General features: G+C 50.3%; 2 protein-coding genes across 12 annotated transcripts in view; both read right to left on the reverse strand.

Annotated features, from left to right (window-relative positions):
- The window catches only part of PTPRA (protein tyrosine phosphatase receptor type A), a 161611-nt gene extending 157070 nt beyond the window's left edge, over positions 1–4541 (reverse strand). For 4 of the 9 annotated variants that reach the window (XM_030915911.1, XM_030915905.1, XM_030915909.1 and 1 more), the window contains exon 1: positions 4275–4505. The gene's annotated coding sequence lies outside the window, so the exon portion shown is untranslated. Of the gene's footprint in view, positions 1–4274 lie in introns of all 9 variants that reach the window. The other 5 variants (XM_030915912.1, XM_030915910.1, XM_030915906.1 and 2 more) reach the window with 3 other exon arrangements.
- The window catches only part of VPS16 (VPS16 core subunit of CORVET and HOPS complexes), a 33211-nt gene continuing 24054 nt past the window's right edge, over positions 4271–13427 (reverse strand). Inside the window, exons 17-26 of one of the 3 annotated variants that reach the window (XR_004052919.1) lie at positions 13234–13342; positions 13061–13158; positions 12869–12976; positions 12485–12562; positions 12223–12392; positions 12045–12141; positions 11225–11328; positions 10970–11110; positions 9602–9683; positions 4271–4582 (exon numbers count right to left, since the gene is read on the reverse strand). Coding sequence is in view for 2 of the 3 variants with exons in the window: in XM_030915902.1 (XP_030771762.1) it covers positions 9677–9683; positions 10970–11110; positions 11225–11328; positions 12045–12141; positions 12223–12392; positions 12485–12562; positions 12869–12976; positions 13061–13158; positions 13234–13342 (912 nt within the window). In the remaining variant the exon portion in view is untranslated. Of the gene's footprint in view, positions 4583–9427; positions 9684–10809; positions 11111–11224; positions 11329–12044; positions 12142–12222; positions 12393–12484; positions 12563–12868; positions 12977–13060; positions 13159–13233; positions 13343–13427 lie in introns of those variants that run through there. The other 2 variants (XM_030915902.1, XM_010378995.2) reach the window with 2 other exon arrangements.

Here is a 13427-nt window from a genome sequence, read left to right on the forward strand (position 1 = left end):
CATGCCACCACACCCAGCTAATTTTTGTATTTTCAGTAGAGATGGGGTTTCACCATGTTGGCCAGGATGGTCTTGATTTCTTGACCTCGTGATCTGCCCTCCTGGGCCTCCCAAAGTGCTGGGATTTACAGGCGTGAGCCACCACACCCAGTCCGTGATTTTAAATGAACAAATACTGAAACGAGTAAATATAAAATATTTTATGCTATTCAAGAATTCAAAAATCATAAAATCATATTCTGTATGTACTGACTGCTACTATAAAAATTATGTCTTGTACACTGACACAAATGGATGTGAATTTAGAGTAAAATAAATATAGTTTTACATTTAATGGATTCTCTTTTCTATAGAGAATACATTAAAATAAATTTTAATGTTGGGCTATTTTTGGGCTTGCTGTTCAGTTTTATTAAGTTAGTGTTATATTATTGCTATTTTTGTTGTACTCAGACTCACTAAAAAACCATTTCTTCACCGGGCATGGTGGCTCACGCCTATAATCTCAGCACTTTGGGAGGCCAAGGCAGGCAGATCACCTGAGGTCAGGAGTTCAAGACCAGCCTCACCAACATGGAGAAAACCCGTCTTTACTAAAAATACAAAATTATCCAGGCGTGGTGGCACATGCCTGTAATCCCAGCTACTCAGGAGGCTCAGGAGAATCGTTTGAACCCGTGAGGCAGAGGTTGCGTGAGCCAAGACAGTGACATTGCACTCCAGCCTGGCCAACAAGAGCAAAACTCCATCTCAAAAAACAAACAAACAAACAAAAAACATTTCTTCAGCTTTGGCATTTGGAAACATTTATTAGTTATTGCACTGGAAAGTAAAATGACAAGATTCTATATTTGGCCAGTTTCCCTCTCATAACTCAAACTTCACCTGCATCTCATTTTTTTCCATGTGAAAACAGAGAAAAACAATGCAATAATGTTTACAAGCTGACACTGAGCACCTCCAATGAAAGGTGCTGGCAAATACAAACATGCAGGGTGCAAAAATACAAAGCAAAAAACCCACCACCACCCACACTGATCATCTTGCACAAGTTACTTTTATCCTTCTGAGCCTCAACATCTCCCTCTGTAGATTCGAATAAACTGGCTAGAATTGCATAGGGTAGGGGGAGGATTTGTGAAGGAAAAGTAGGCATATAATAGCTGAAAAAGCATCGTAGTTGATCCTCCTGAATTCTCTGAAGATCGTCTACCTCGCCACACATTTTGGGGGAGAGGATAAACTGGTACAACCACCTGAAAACAGGTGACAGTTTGGCTCCATGTCTGCAAATCAAAAATGCAGACATATCCCTTGACCCAGTAATTCCACTTGTAAAAGCATATTGTTCAGACAACTTTGCAAATGAGCACATAACACAGTATGTACAAAGACATTCATTGTATTGCTGTAATATAAGAACCTGGAAACAAATATTTAACCCAAAGATGTTACAGTACAGCCATACAATTAAACAAGTAAAAGAATGTCAACAGAAAGAACAAGTAACTCTCTCTATATATTGATAATAGAATGATTTCCTAAATATGTTAAGAAAAAAACCCAGTAAGGTGTGAGTGGTACGTCCCATGGTGGGAGGAGTATGGACAAGCAGGCACATATTTATAAAGGAACAGTGTCTATGGAAGGCCATATAAACTGAAAACTTCAGCCATCTCTGGGGAGGAGGTTAGGGAGACAGGAGACTTGGGGCCAGGGTAGGAGGGACATTCTTCTCTATATACTCTTTTGTACTGCTAGAACTTTTGAATTTTTCTCTCATCTGCATTAATTATATTTTCCCAAAATGGAGCAGGATTCTCTCTACACCTTCCTCTGGATCTAAGAGGCTGTGATTCTACCTCTGTCAGACCTGACCAATGCCTCCTATATTGCAGGAACATCTGCATTTGGTCCTATAATGCCCCTAAATGATCTTTCCAAAACTCTTTCAGCCCAAGTCCCTGGCCTCCTTTAAATCCTCTAGTAGCTCTCCAGCTACCTGATCCAACTATGATTAACCTCTTCCCTCCTCCCCAAGGACAGTGGATTCCTTCCACCACCAAGTCTGCTTGTGCTGCTCCCTCTTGCCTATGTGTGCAGTCCACCATGGAAAAACTCCTATGCATCTTTCATGATCTGAAGAACCCCCTGTCCCAGGAAAGCTTTCCCAAATCACCCAGGCAGGGGATGCTCCCTGCACAGCCTGGCAGAGGCTCTGGAAATACATTGCCAAAATTCAAATCTTGACTATTCCCTCATTTGCCCACTGTTTGGCCTCAGTTTCCAACCCTGTAGAGTAGGAACAAGCCCTTTTATGACTTGAAAAGACTTGAGGGAATTCATGGAAAACATTTATTACATAGCTTGTCACAAAGCAAACAAAATATAGCTATTATTATTACAATCTTATAGCACCTGTGATGTATTTATATCCAACTGTCCTACATTAGACTCTGAGCTCCACAAAGGTAAGGACTGACTTCTTCACTATTGTATCCCAAGCAATTCACCTGACAAAGGGAAGGCACATGAATGTACTTAAGCCAGAGGATTGGTTTTTTGGTTCTGTATTTCACCCAGATGTTAAGTGGCTAAACAGAGAACAGCCCCCGGGATCCCACCATGCCTTACAATGCACGTTATCAGCCAGGCCGCTTTGAGCAGGTAGAGGTGAAAAGAGACTGAAGGGCTTTTAGTCTTTCAGACACAGGTTTTTGGAGGCCAATGGGATATGGGACCTACCAGTTCCCACCCGCTGACTGCTTATAGGGCCTGGGTGGGATGGACATGCAGAAGTGTGGAATCAGAAATACTAAAAGTCCTCGGCATGTACTCGAAGCAGGCCTTCAAAACACGAAAAAACCTCTTGGGAAGTGGATACCAGGAAATAAACAGAGCCTAGGCATAAGAGAAGAGATTGGAAAGAATCTACAAGACAACTTGGAGGAAGAATTCTCCCAGCATGGAAGACAGAAAGATGGGCAAGACACAGCTCCTGCCCGCAAGAAGCTTCTCAAATGAGAAGAACTTTAAAAGAAAAAGTGGAGCTTAGCAGGTAAAGGTGGGGAAGAAAGAGGATCACATAAAACAAAAACATCCCAACATGTGATGGAGCAGTCAAGCAACTCTGAATAACAGCCAGCAAGGGGGATGAGGGGAAGGAGAATTGAAGGATTAGATTAAGCTAAAAGGAGTAAACTGAGGCAAGATTGTCAAGGGCTTTGTATGACCTGATAAGGCATTTTAGGCTTCATTCATCCCATGGGAAAAAGAAAAGCGAGGGAGTTTTTAAGTAAACAAGTGACAGCATCAGATCTGTGTTTCTGAAAGGAGTGGCCAGGCAGGAAGATGTTCGCCCTTTCCTAGTCAGTCCTCCTCTCTCCCACCATCTTCTGTTTCTCTGGCTGCCTGCACAGCTAGCAGGTGGCAAACGAAGCCGTCTCCGGGGTGATGTGACTGGTTCTAGAGCCAGAATCCCTCTCCTGGGCAAAAGCTTCTGATGGTGTTCACCCTGCAGAGGGTGGATCTGCACATTTTTCCTTTCCTGTCTTACAAATATCATTAGTGATCTCAAAAATAAAAACAAAACCCTCAAGACAGGACTCAGCTCTGCTATTTTTTTTTTTTTTTTTAATCTTCAGGAGATATAATCAGGAACTAATTTTTTCAAAAAATTTTTTTTATTTACCGAAAGTAAAAATGGAGGGGACCTGCGTTCTCAATTGGCCTATTCTGAATTCTGGGCAGCTCTCAGCCCTTATTTCCCTTCTTAAATAGCCTCAACAGATGGGAGAGGGCGGCAAGGAGAGGGGCCTGGGAGACGGGCCGGGGGACCGAGGGAGGCGGACTTGAAGGGAAAGAAAAGTTGGTCACTGCAAAAGCAAATTTTCTCATGCCAGGAGTTTTCCTCTTTCCTCCCATTAAATGGACTTGAGCAAATTCTGTTCTCGCCATTCTAAGTTTCTTCTCTGAGAATGAACTCTGGCAGTGCCCTGGCCTGGTCCCAGGAGGACGCACGCAAAGTTCCTGGGCAGTCGCGAGGGGTCGGTGCCCGGGCCAGCATGTTTCCGGGGATCCCCTCCCCACGACGGACCCGCAAGGATGCACAATCAAATTGCAGGCGCCCGCAGGCTTCCACCCGGAAAAGAGGGCTGAGGGCTGAGGGCTGAGGGCTGAGGGCTCCGGGCTCGGGCCCGGGACCCCTCCCACCGTCCCCGGGAGCCGCCCCGCCTTCCGGAGCCCACCCGGGCGCAGCGGCCGCGAACACTCACAGAGTCTGGCGTTGGGCGGGACCGCTGGGGACGAGGAGAGCGGCTCCGCCTCGGCTCCGCGGCGGCGTTTCGGGCCGCCACTCGCCCTCAGGGCCGCCGCCCGGCCCGCGGCTCCGAGCCCCGCGGCGGCGGCGGCGGCCTCGCCTCCATGGCGAGGGGAAGCGGCTGAGGGGAGACTAGGCGGGCGGCGGTGATGGCGGCAGCAGCCGGGGTCCGAGCGCGATCGCGCGCGCGCGCCTCTGTCAGCACCGCACTCGCTGCAGCCTCGCTCCCGGCCTGGCCTTGGCTGTAAGACGCGTGTTCATTGGCTGTTCAGAGACAGGCGCTGGTTGGCCGACAGCGAACGGGCGTCTCCGGCCCGCCCGGGCCCCGCCCTTGTGCACCGCTGGACTCTCACTCGCTGGCTGGGGCCCCGAACCCGGTTGCGCGGTCTCCAGATAGCTCGGGAGGGGTTCGTCCCTGGGCCGCCCAATCCTTCGGGAAGCTGGACCCCGGAAGGACTGGCCGCGGGTGCACCAGTGCCTTCCGCCACTCTACAGTCACAGGCCCCAGGACTTGGGCCTTCTTCCCAGTTTACAGATGAGGAAACCGAGGCCAGGGACAAACTACACCAATGTCTAGCCACCAGGGCGGCATGGAACTCGAGAGCCATCTTCCTAATCCTCTCCAAACGTGATACTGTGGGTCTTTTTTTCCCTCCCCTAATTGCTGCAGGTATTTAAAGAACGACGGATCTCACTGGGGAGGGAGAGGAACCTGTCAAGTCCCTAGAACGGGTCTGGCTCCGTGGGTGTCATCTTACATCAAGTCAGCCCACGCCGTCCCCACCCGAGCTCCTGGGTAACCTCCCCGGCTTTCCAGATGTGCATGCTAGGGCCCTGCTCGCCACCGAGCTGAGTAGAAGCACAACACGTGGTGTTCTGCGATGGGGGTGCCTTTCGCGATAGGCTTGGCGGGGCAGGGGAAGCGCAAAACTCGGAGAGAAGCCAGAGTGCGCCCTCCCCAGGCCGGGGTTGGGGCGCGTACCCCTTTCCCGGCGCTCCCGGCACCGCGTCTGGCGCGTAGCACCCCCGAAGCCAGGACTTGAGCGTCTGCGGCTGAAGGCCGATTACGCAGTCGTGATAGGTGGTAGCAAATGCGACATTTCGCCGGGTTTCCCCAGTAGGGGCCCCTGGGCGCGCAGGGCGAGCGGCTGGGCGTCTGCAGGCAATAGACAGATTTGCACAGCAGCGCGCAAACGGAGCTTGCGGGTAGGGAACGCTTCATCCCCGACCGAGGGTCTGCGGTTCCCGGGGTAGGTGGCGGTGTCTCTCTCCTCCACACCGGGCAGCCCCTGAGGCCCCCTAACGCAACCCAGGCCGGTTTAGGACTCCGTGCCCCACTCCTCCGTATTGTGGAATGTTAGTCCATGCTAACCAGAGCCATGGTCTGGGAATATGGGTGGGGCGGGCCTCAGGCCATCCCCTCCCCAGCAGGGAAGTCTCTCCTTGAGTGGGAGTTGTGACTCTCTCTCTCCCTCTCAGCAGGACCAGCCTAGAGGTGTGGGTGAAATGGCCGAACCCAAGACACCTCTGACCAATAGACACTCCAGCCCAAAGGCCCACAGTCCACAGGCCTCGTCTCCTAACAGTCAGACCCCAGTGAGGGTGGATCCTTTCCCACACCCAGCATTCACATTTCTCTGGAAGTCCAAACTCAATCTATCCCCCCGACACCGAATGGAAAAGTGAAAAGCTGGAAGTCAAAGTATGAAAACCCCTAACAAGTAATGACTGCAAGCGCAGGAGGTACCCCAGTAGCTAGGATGGCAGCCCTATGCTCTAGAACCAAATTCCACCGGCTTACTTTTGTCTTATATCTAATTTACACTATTATTTCTTAATATATTTTTTTGTTGATTAGTTTTTTACTTGTAGCTTATTTGTGTTACCCTAGAAGGGGTTGACATGCTACTTATATTTTTAATATAATTGAAATAGTGATTGCAGTAAGTGTTCATCTTTGAGACTATCTGAAGGACCCCATTTGGATATGACCACACTTGGGAAAATTGTTGTTGGGCGTGGTAGTCAGAGAGCCCGGTCTCCAGCCCCACCATGTGCTGGGTGACCTGAGCCTCCCTCTGCAACTCTTCCTGGAACTTACCAGGGCTGTATTGAGAATTAGGCATGTTCAGCTTGGCAAGTAACCCATTCTCAGGAAATGAAAGTCCTTTCTCCCCATGAGACAGATGCACTATGGTCAAAGCATTTGTGGTGTGTGTACAGGGGTGACAGAACTAGACCCTGGAGACCCTCTGGGAAGGAGGGTTCAGCTCAGCAACCACACAGATGCTGTTTCCATTGGAAGAAGACAGAGCCCCCTCCTCAGCTGCCTGCCTGTAGAGACCTGCCCAGCCCTCCATCCTACTTGGCTCCCAGAGTGTCCTGAGCTCCCTCACCCATAATCATCACAGAGTAAAGGGTTATCCTGGGAGAGAAGAGAACTAAGGAAGGGAGGGGAAGCAGTTTCCTGTGCCCAAGCCTACCCAAATGGGGAACTGCAGAGCCCTCCTCCTCCTAGTCCTGCATTAGTCCCAGCCCACAGGAGCACATACCTACAGGTAGGCATTTCTCAGCCATCCCACAGGTACCCCAACAGTCACAGGGTTTACGAGCAAAGGAGAGGACCAGGAGAGCTGGAGGATAGGGGGAAAGGACTCCTGTTTCTTTAGGCAAGTCACTTCCCCTCTCGGGGCCTCCTTTCCCCTTCTAGTAAATGAAACAATGAGTCATTCTCGCAACAAATACTTATTGAGTGCAGACCATGTGCTGGGCACAGCAGGGAATAAGACAGAAGAGGACAGAAGAGGCCTCTGCTCTCAGGAGCTTACATTCTGGATAGGCACACAGACAAACAAATGAACAGGAAAATTTCCTAAATGCTGAAATGAAAATGAAGCAAGGCAATAAGATAGGTGAAGTAAATGAGAGCCAAGTCCCTTTGCAGGCCACTATTCAACCCTAAGAGCCTTTTACTCAAACTTTGTATCTAAAAGAGACAGGACATACAGCCCCTTACCCTGAGAAGGTGAGTTGTAGGAGCCTTTGCCCTGATTCTTTCTTTCTTTTTTTTTTTTAAGACGAATTTTCCCCCTTGTTGCCCAGGCTGGAGAGAAATGGCGCCATCTCAGCTCACTGCAACCTCCGCCTCCTGGGTTCAAGCAATCAAGCGATTCTCCCGCCTTGGCCTTCTGAGTAGCTGGAATTACAGGGCCCGCCACCACCCCCAGCTAATTTTTTTGTATTTTTACTAGAGACAGGGTTTCACCGTGTGGGCCAGGCTGGTCTCAAACTCCTGACCCCAGGTGATCCACCCACCTAAGCCTCCCAAAGTGCTGGAATTATAGGGATGCGCCACTATGCCCGGCCTTTGCCCTGATTCTCCCTGCACTGGCTACCAGTGATATAAGGAGAAGAAATGTTTCCAGATTCTTTGCTTCCAGTTACACAGTCCTAGTCCCAATCCTAGCCCCACACATTGGACAAAACTTGGCCCTGCCCACCCCTGTAGGCATAGACCTGCTGTACAATCTGCTCAGGGCAGAAGGCATCTCACACTAATTTCAACTGAGCAAGTAAGGATTTGAAAAAAGAAAATCCGGCCAGGCACGGTGGCTCAAGCCTGTAATCCCAGCACTTTGGGAGGCCGAGACGGGTGGATCACGAGGTCAGGAGATCGAGACCATCCTGCCTAACACAGTGAAACCCCGTCTCTACTAAAAAAATACAAAAAACTAGCTGGGCGATGTGGCGGGCGCCTGTAGTCCCAGCTACTCAGGAGGCTGTGGCAGGAGAATGGCGTAAACCCGGAAGGCGGAGCTTGCAGTGAGCTGAGATCCGGCCACTGCACTCCAGCCTGGGTGGCAGAGCGAGACTCCGTCTCAAAAAAAAAAAAAAAAAGAAGAAAAATAAAAGAAAAAAGAAAATCCCAGTTCTGGATTTTAAATGTCACAATTTATAGACTTATATATCTGTCAAAACTCAGAAAATTATATTTAACATCTGTGGATGGCATTGTATGTAGATTGTGCCTGAAAAGAAAAAAAAAATTGCAAACTGAAAATGAACTCGTTATTGAAATGCATTCTGAAGTATTTAGGGGGAGGTGTACTAATGCTGCAACTTACTTTGAAATATATGAAAAATGGGGCCAGGCGCGGTGGCTCAAGCCTGTAATCCCAGCACTTTGGGAGGCCGAGACGGGCGGATCACGAGGTCAGGAGATCGAGACCATCCTGGCTAACACGGTGAAACCCCGTCTCTACTAAAAATACAAAAAACTAGCCGGGCGAGGTGGCGGGCGCCTGTGGTCCCAGCTACTCGGGAGGCTGAGGCAGGAGAATGGCGTGGACCCAGGAGGCGGAGCTTGCAGTGAGCTGAGATCCGGCCACTGCACTGCATCCTGGGCGACAGAGCGAGACTCTGTCTCAAAAAAAAAAAAAAAAAAAGTCATTTCTTACATATTTCTAAAACTTCATGTGTATTGTGTTTAATGTTTACATAGTCTATGAGTAAATATACTGTATGTTACTTTGGGGATGTGGGTTTTATATTGTGTACATTCTAAAAGCACTGGCCAAGCCTCCCTTTCCAGAGAGGAAAACTGTTGTTTGGTAGCAATCCTTTTTCACTGAGAACTTGAAAAGCTGGGAAAACATTTTTTAAAGGCATCAAAGAGCTACCAGGGCAGTGAAGAATTGTGGGGCCAAGACTGGAGACAAAAAAAAAAACAACAAAAACCCAGAACGATGAGCCCAGTATTGGGGATTATTTCCTTTCCTCTTGTTTGCTGATTCCAAAATGGAAAGCTGATGAGCTGTGCCAGATTGTGATTCCAAAAACTAGTCACAGTATTTCCAGAACCTTGCTACTCTCTTGTCAGGAGGAAGAGTCCAGGCCAGGTTCAGAGGCTCATGCTATAATCCTAGCACTTTGAGAGGCTGAAGAGGGAGGACTGCTTGAGCTCAGGAGTTTAAAACTAGCCTGGGCATCATAAGGAGATCCCCGAGACCCCATCTCTACCACCCGCCCCCCCCGCAAAAAAAAAAAAAAAAGAGGTGGAGTCTATTTCCCCTTGAAATTGGTGGGGTGGGCCTATATAACTGCTGTGACAAACACTCTAGCAGATGTGACACGGTGTAACTTCCAAACCTAGGTTAGAAAGGCAGTCCAGATTCTATCTGGCTCCCTCTTGAGATGCTTGCCCTCGGGACCCAGCCACTGTGTTGCAGGTGTTCTGGCAGACCACCCCAGCTAAGGTCCCAGTTAAGGCCCAGCGTCACTCACCAGGCATGTGAGTTAGCGAGCTTTCACATGATTTCAGCCCCTAGCTGTCAACCTTTTAGTCTTCCAGTTGATGCCTCAGACACTATGAAACAGACACAAACCATCCCTGTTATAACCTGTCCAGATTCTTGACCCACATAATAAATGGTGAACATGATAGTTATTTAATATTTGACTTATTATCTCCTTGAAGGACTTTCACAAACTTTCATTTACAAGTCAGCTCGGAAAAGGAAAAAAAGAAATACCTTCTCAGGGCCTGAGTCTCTCTCTCTCTTTCTAAAAGCATGTTCGGCCCTGGGGGTGTTAAAGAGGGAGAGGCCTGAAGCTCCAGTGAGGCCTGCGCTCCCTCTGGCTGTGGTTTCCTCCTTGTAGATAAAGTGGGGGCAACAAAGGAAAAGGCAATGCCCTCAGTGTTGGGTGGGGCCCTGGGCATGAAGCCAAGGTGCACTGGAGTCCAGATGGAAGGCTAGATAGGGAGAGCAGAGGACCCCGTGGGTGTTCCCACAGATTGTGGGTCTAGTGTTCTTCTTTTTTTGGCAGAATTGAAATCTTCCATCCTCCTTTTCTATTTGGCCCAGAGACAACTTGGAATTGCTCACCATAGTTCAGTGGGCAAGAGTTCCAAAGGCCACCACCCCCTGACCCCTATGGCCCACAGGCCACACACCTCTCATTAGTCCTCCAATTGCCACTGCAGTGCAAATTGGGGCCTTGCCTCAGGCTCCCTTCTCACAGAGGGCACGATTCCAGTTGCAGCTTGCACTTGGCCCTGGGTTTCAAATCTCTGTTTTGCCACATATTTGCTATTATCAAGCTCCCTCATCCTCAATCTCCTTTCTGTAAAGTGGGGTCATGTTACCTCACAGGGCTGTCATGAGGAATAAATGAAGTACAAACGGTAAAAGTGTTTAGCATGGTTCTTGCGTGTTTACACGCACACACACAGAATGCTTTACAGTGTGTTCTTGGTGAATTGGTGCTTAAGTTTTGTGCCTTCTCTCCCTATAATCCTCCTAGGGGCTGGGAGCTAGTGAAAGCTTTCCTTGTTAACTGTGGAGAGGACAGATTTCTTCCAAGTATGGCTGGAGAAGCCCCCACCTCCAGTCCCAATACAATGGAACACATGGAGTTTTGCTGTGGTGCCTGGAGGATCCTGTCTTGAGCTTGTCTTTGCTTAGGCTGGACTGTGTAAGACAAGCACTCTAAAGTGTTCCAACTTTATTTAAAACCAGAGAGCCCTGCTACCATGCCCCACCTCCTCAGCATTGCTCTAGGGGAGGAGCTGGATGAACTATGGCCCTTCTGCCAAGCCCAGGTGCTAGGGGAGGAACCCCTTGCTCGAGATGTACAGGATGGACTCCTTACTTCTTCTGGGCTTGTGCCCTGGCCCGTTGAATCTTGTCAGCTGTGGCCCCATCTGTGGCTCCCGTGCAGTGGGACAATACGAGGCTCAGCTCAGCCTCATTCCGGTGTTCGATGGCCACATCTGCAGCCTGAGCCACATCGCTGTGGTTTGAGCAAGAGAGGAGGTGGTGTCAGGGCTGCTCAAGGGCACAAACCCTGCCTCTCACCAGCCCACAGCTCAGCCACCCAGCACCCATATGCCCTCAGTTGACGCACCCAACAAGAAGCAAAGCCTTGACCTTCTGCTCGGGACCCACACGGGAAGCATACTTCTTGGCTTCATATTTGTTGTGTTGTTTCATGCAGATCTCCACAAAAGGCTTAGGAGGAGAGGAAGCAGGCGGAGGGAGAAGGTAACGCACAGCCCTCCTGTCCTCTCTCTTATGAGCAGAGGCCCAATGGATACATCGTCCATATATATTTTATATGTATACGCCCATCAGTACACATAATCTCCCAGCCCCCACGCACAGACAGTTGTGATCTCAACATTCTTTGGGCAGAAACCACCTAAACCAAAGCTCTGTCAGAGCCTTGAGACAATTATTTCCACAATTCTGCTCTGCCACCCACCATTACCCCTTGCAATGGGCGTTCCTGCCACCAGCCCTCACATTTCCTGTGTTCTCCTGTGATTAACATTCTCAAACCTCCCCTCTACACCTCTGAACTACCCACCACAGAAAACAGCCCTCGGTATCTCCACTGCCTCCCATATGCACCCTCCCTGTCCCCCCTCCACCCTCCTCAAACAGGACTTTCCCTCCAGCACATGGTGCCCCCTGTGGCCCTCCCTGGGGAAAGCAGCTCATTCTCCCTCCCTGTAACATCTGCAGGCAAACTTGGACCCATCCTCCTATACACCCAACACAGTGGATGGTGCCTGCCCACGAATGTGTATACAGGAAGCACTCGCTAACTATGCGGGCAGCTGAACAGGAGCATGAATGGGCCATCCTACCTGTCTCCCTGCCTAGCTCTCTCCCCCGAAGACTACCCTCACTGGAAGTGGGCTGGAGAGAGGACCCTGCCTCACCAGGTAGCCAATGGGTGATTTCTTGCTCTTGGAAAACTTCTCTAGCTCTTCCCAGTCCTCCAAATCTGCCAGGGCAGTCAGCTTCAGCCACCAGAGCCTGCAGGAAAGCTGGGCTTGGAGGTGTTGCAGGAGAGGCAGGTGGTCTTGGGACCCACATGCAGCCTGGGCCCTCACCTACCTCTTGTCAGGGATGCGGAAGTCACGTGCCAGCTGCTCTGCACGCTTGTTGTGACCGCCAAGAATGAGGGTGGTAACCGTGTCATGTAGAGACAGGTCTAGGAACTGGCCCCCCAGCTCGTCTTCTAGGCGCCGCTGCAGCCGTAGGAGTCGCATTTGATCCTCTGTAGCCTGGGGACCCGGATAATGAGGCATGATGGGGATGAGGGACCAGGAGGGAAGACCAGGAGAGGAGAAGGCTCTTAGAACAAGATGGGCCAAACCTTGGCTGCAAACTCATTCTTGGCCTTGTAGAAGGCATCGGCGGCTGTTTGCAGAGCTGCTACTCGCCCCTCAATACGCTACAAAGACAAGAAAGAAGGCCTGAACTCACAGCATGCAACCCTCCTCACCCAGGCTACAGTCTTCTTCCCAATCCCTGCGCCCAGGGTCGCCAGGGTCAGCCTTCCCTGCTAGGTGCACCACTCTGATGTCGTAGAGGGATGGCTAGCTCCTCTGACACTAACCCCCATCCTGGCCTCACGTCAGACTCTCCCTCACAGTGAGGACCAGATGCAGTGTGCACCCAACATGAAGGCCTAGATTCCTGAAGGAACCAGACCAACAGCCCCAGCCCACAGGCCCCACACGCCCCATGGACCTCAGACCTCTTCTGCAGCATAGCTGGCTCGGATGTGGAAGCTGCCCAATTCCTGGTGATTGTCATCCTGATTGTAAAGGTCCTTCAGCGTCTCTAGCTCCTGATGCTTACAGAACTGGGGCCACAGGCAGGCAATCAGTCAGCAAGGCCAACTCAAGTGCTCAGAAGGCTCCACCACAACCCTGCCCACTACACACACCTGTCGGTACAAACTCAGGGCCATGGGCTGATTTCGAAGGGTCATGAAAAAATCTCCTCGGTTCAGCTCATTCTTCAGGTGCAGCAACACCGTGAACACTGCAGAAGAATAAGGTAGGTGGGAACTCCAGCCAGGCTCCCACTCAGCCCAGGGACCCCCAGCCTTGCCCTCACCCAGATCAGTGTCCCCGCTCTCAATGGCCTTGCTTAGTGCCAGTTTGCTCCTCTTCATCTTTAGGAGAAGGGGTACCTGCTCCCCTGAGCGTGGCTCATACTCCAGCAGCTGTGAGGTGAGAAGGAAGGCACAAAGAGAAAGAGCTGGCGTGGGGGCCCTGAACAACCACATCAGAGTGTCTGTGGAGGGCTGG

Source organism: Rhinopithecus roxellana, chromosome 13 (assembly GCF_007565055.1).
Source record: "Rhinopithecus roxellana isolate Shanxi Qingling chromosome 13, ASM756505v1, whole genome shotgun sequence".
Taxonomy (NCBI): Eukaryota; Metazoa; Chordata; class Mammalia; order Primates; family Cercopithecidae; genus Rhinopithecus; species Rhinopithecus roxellana.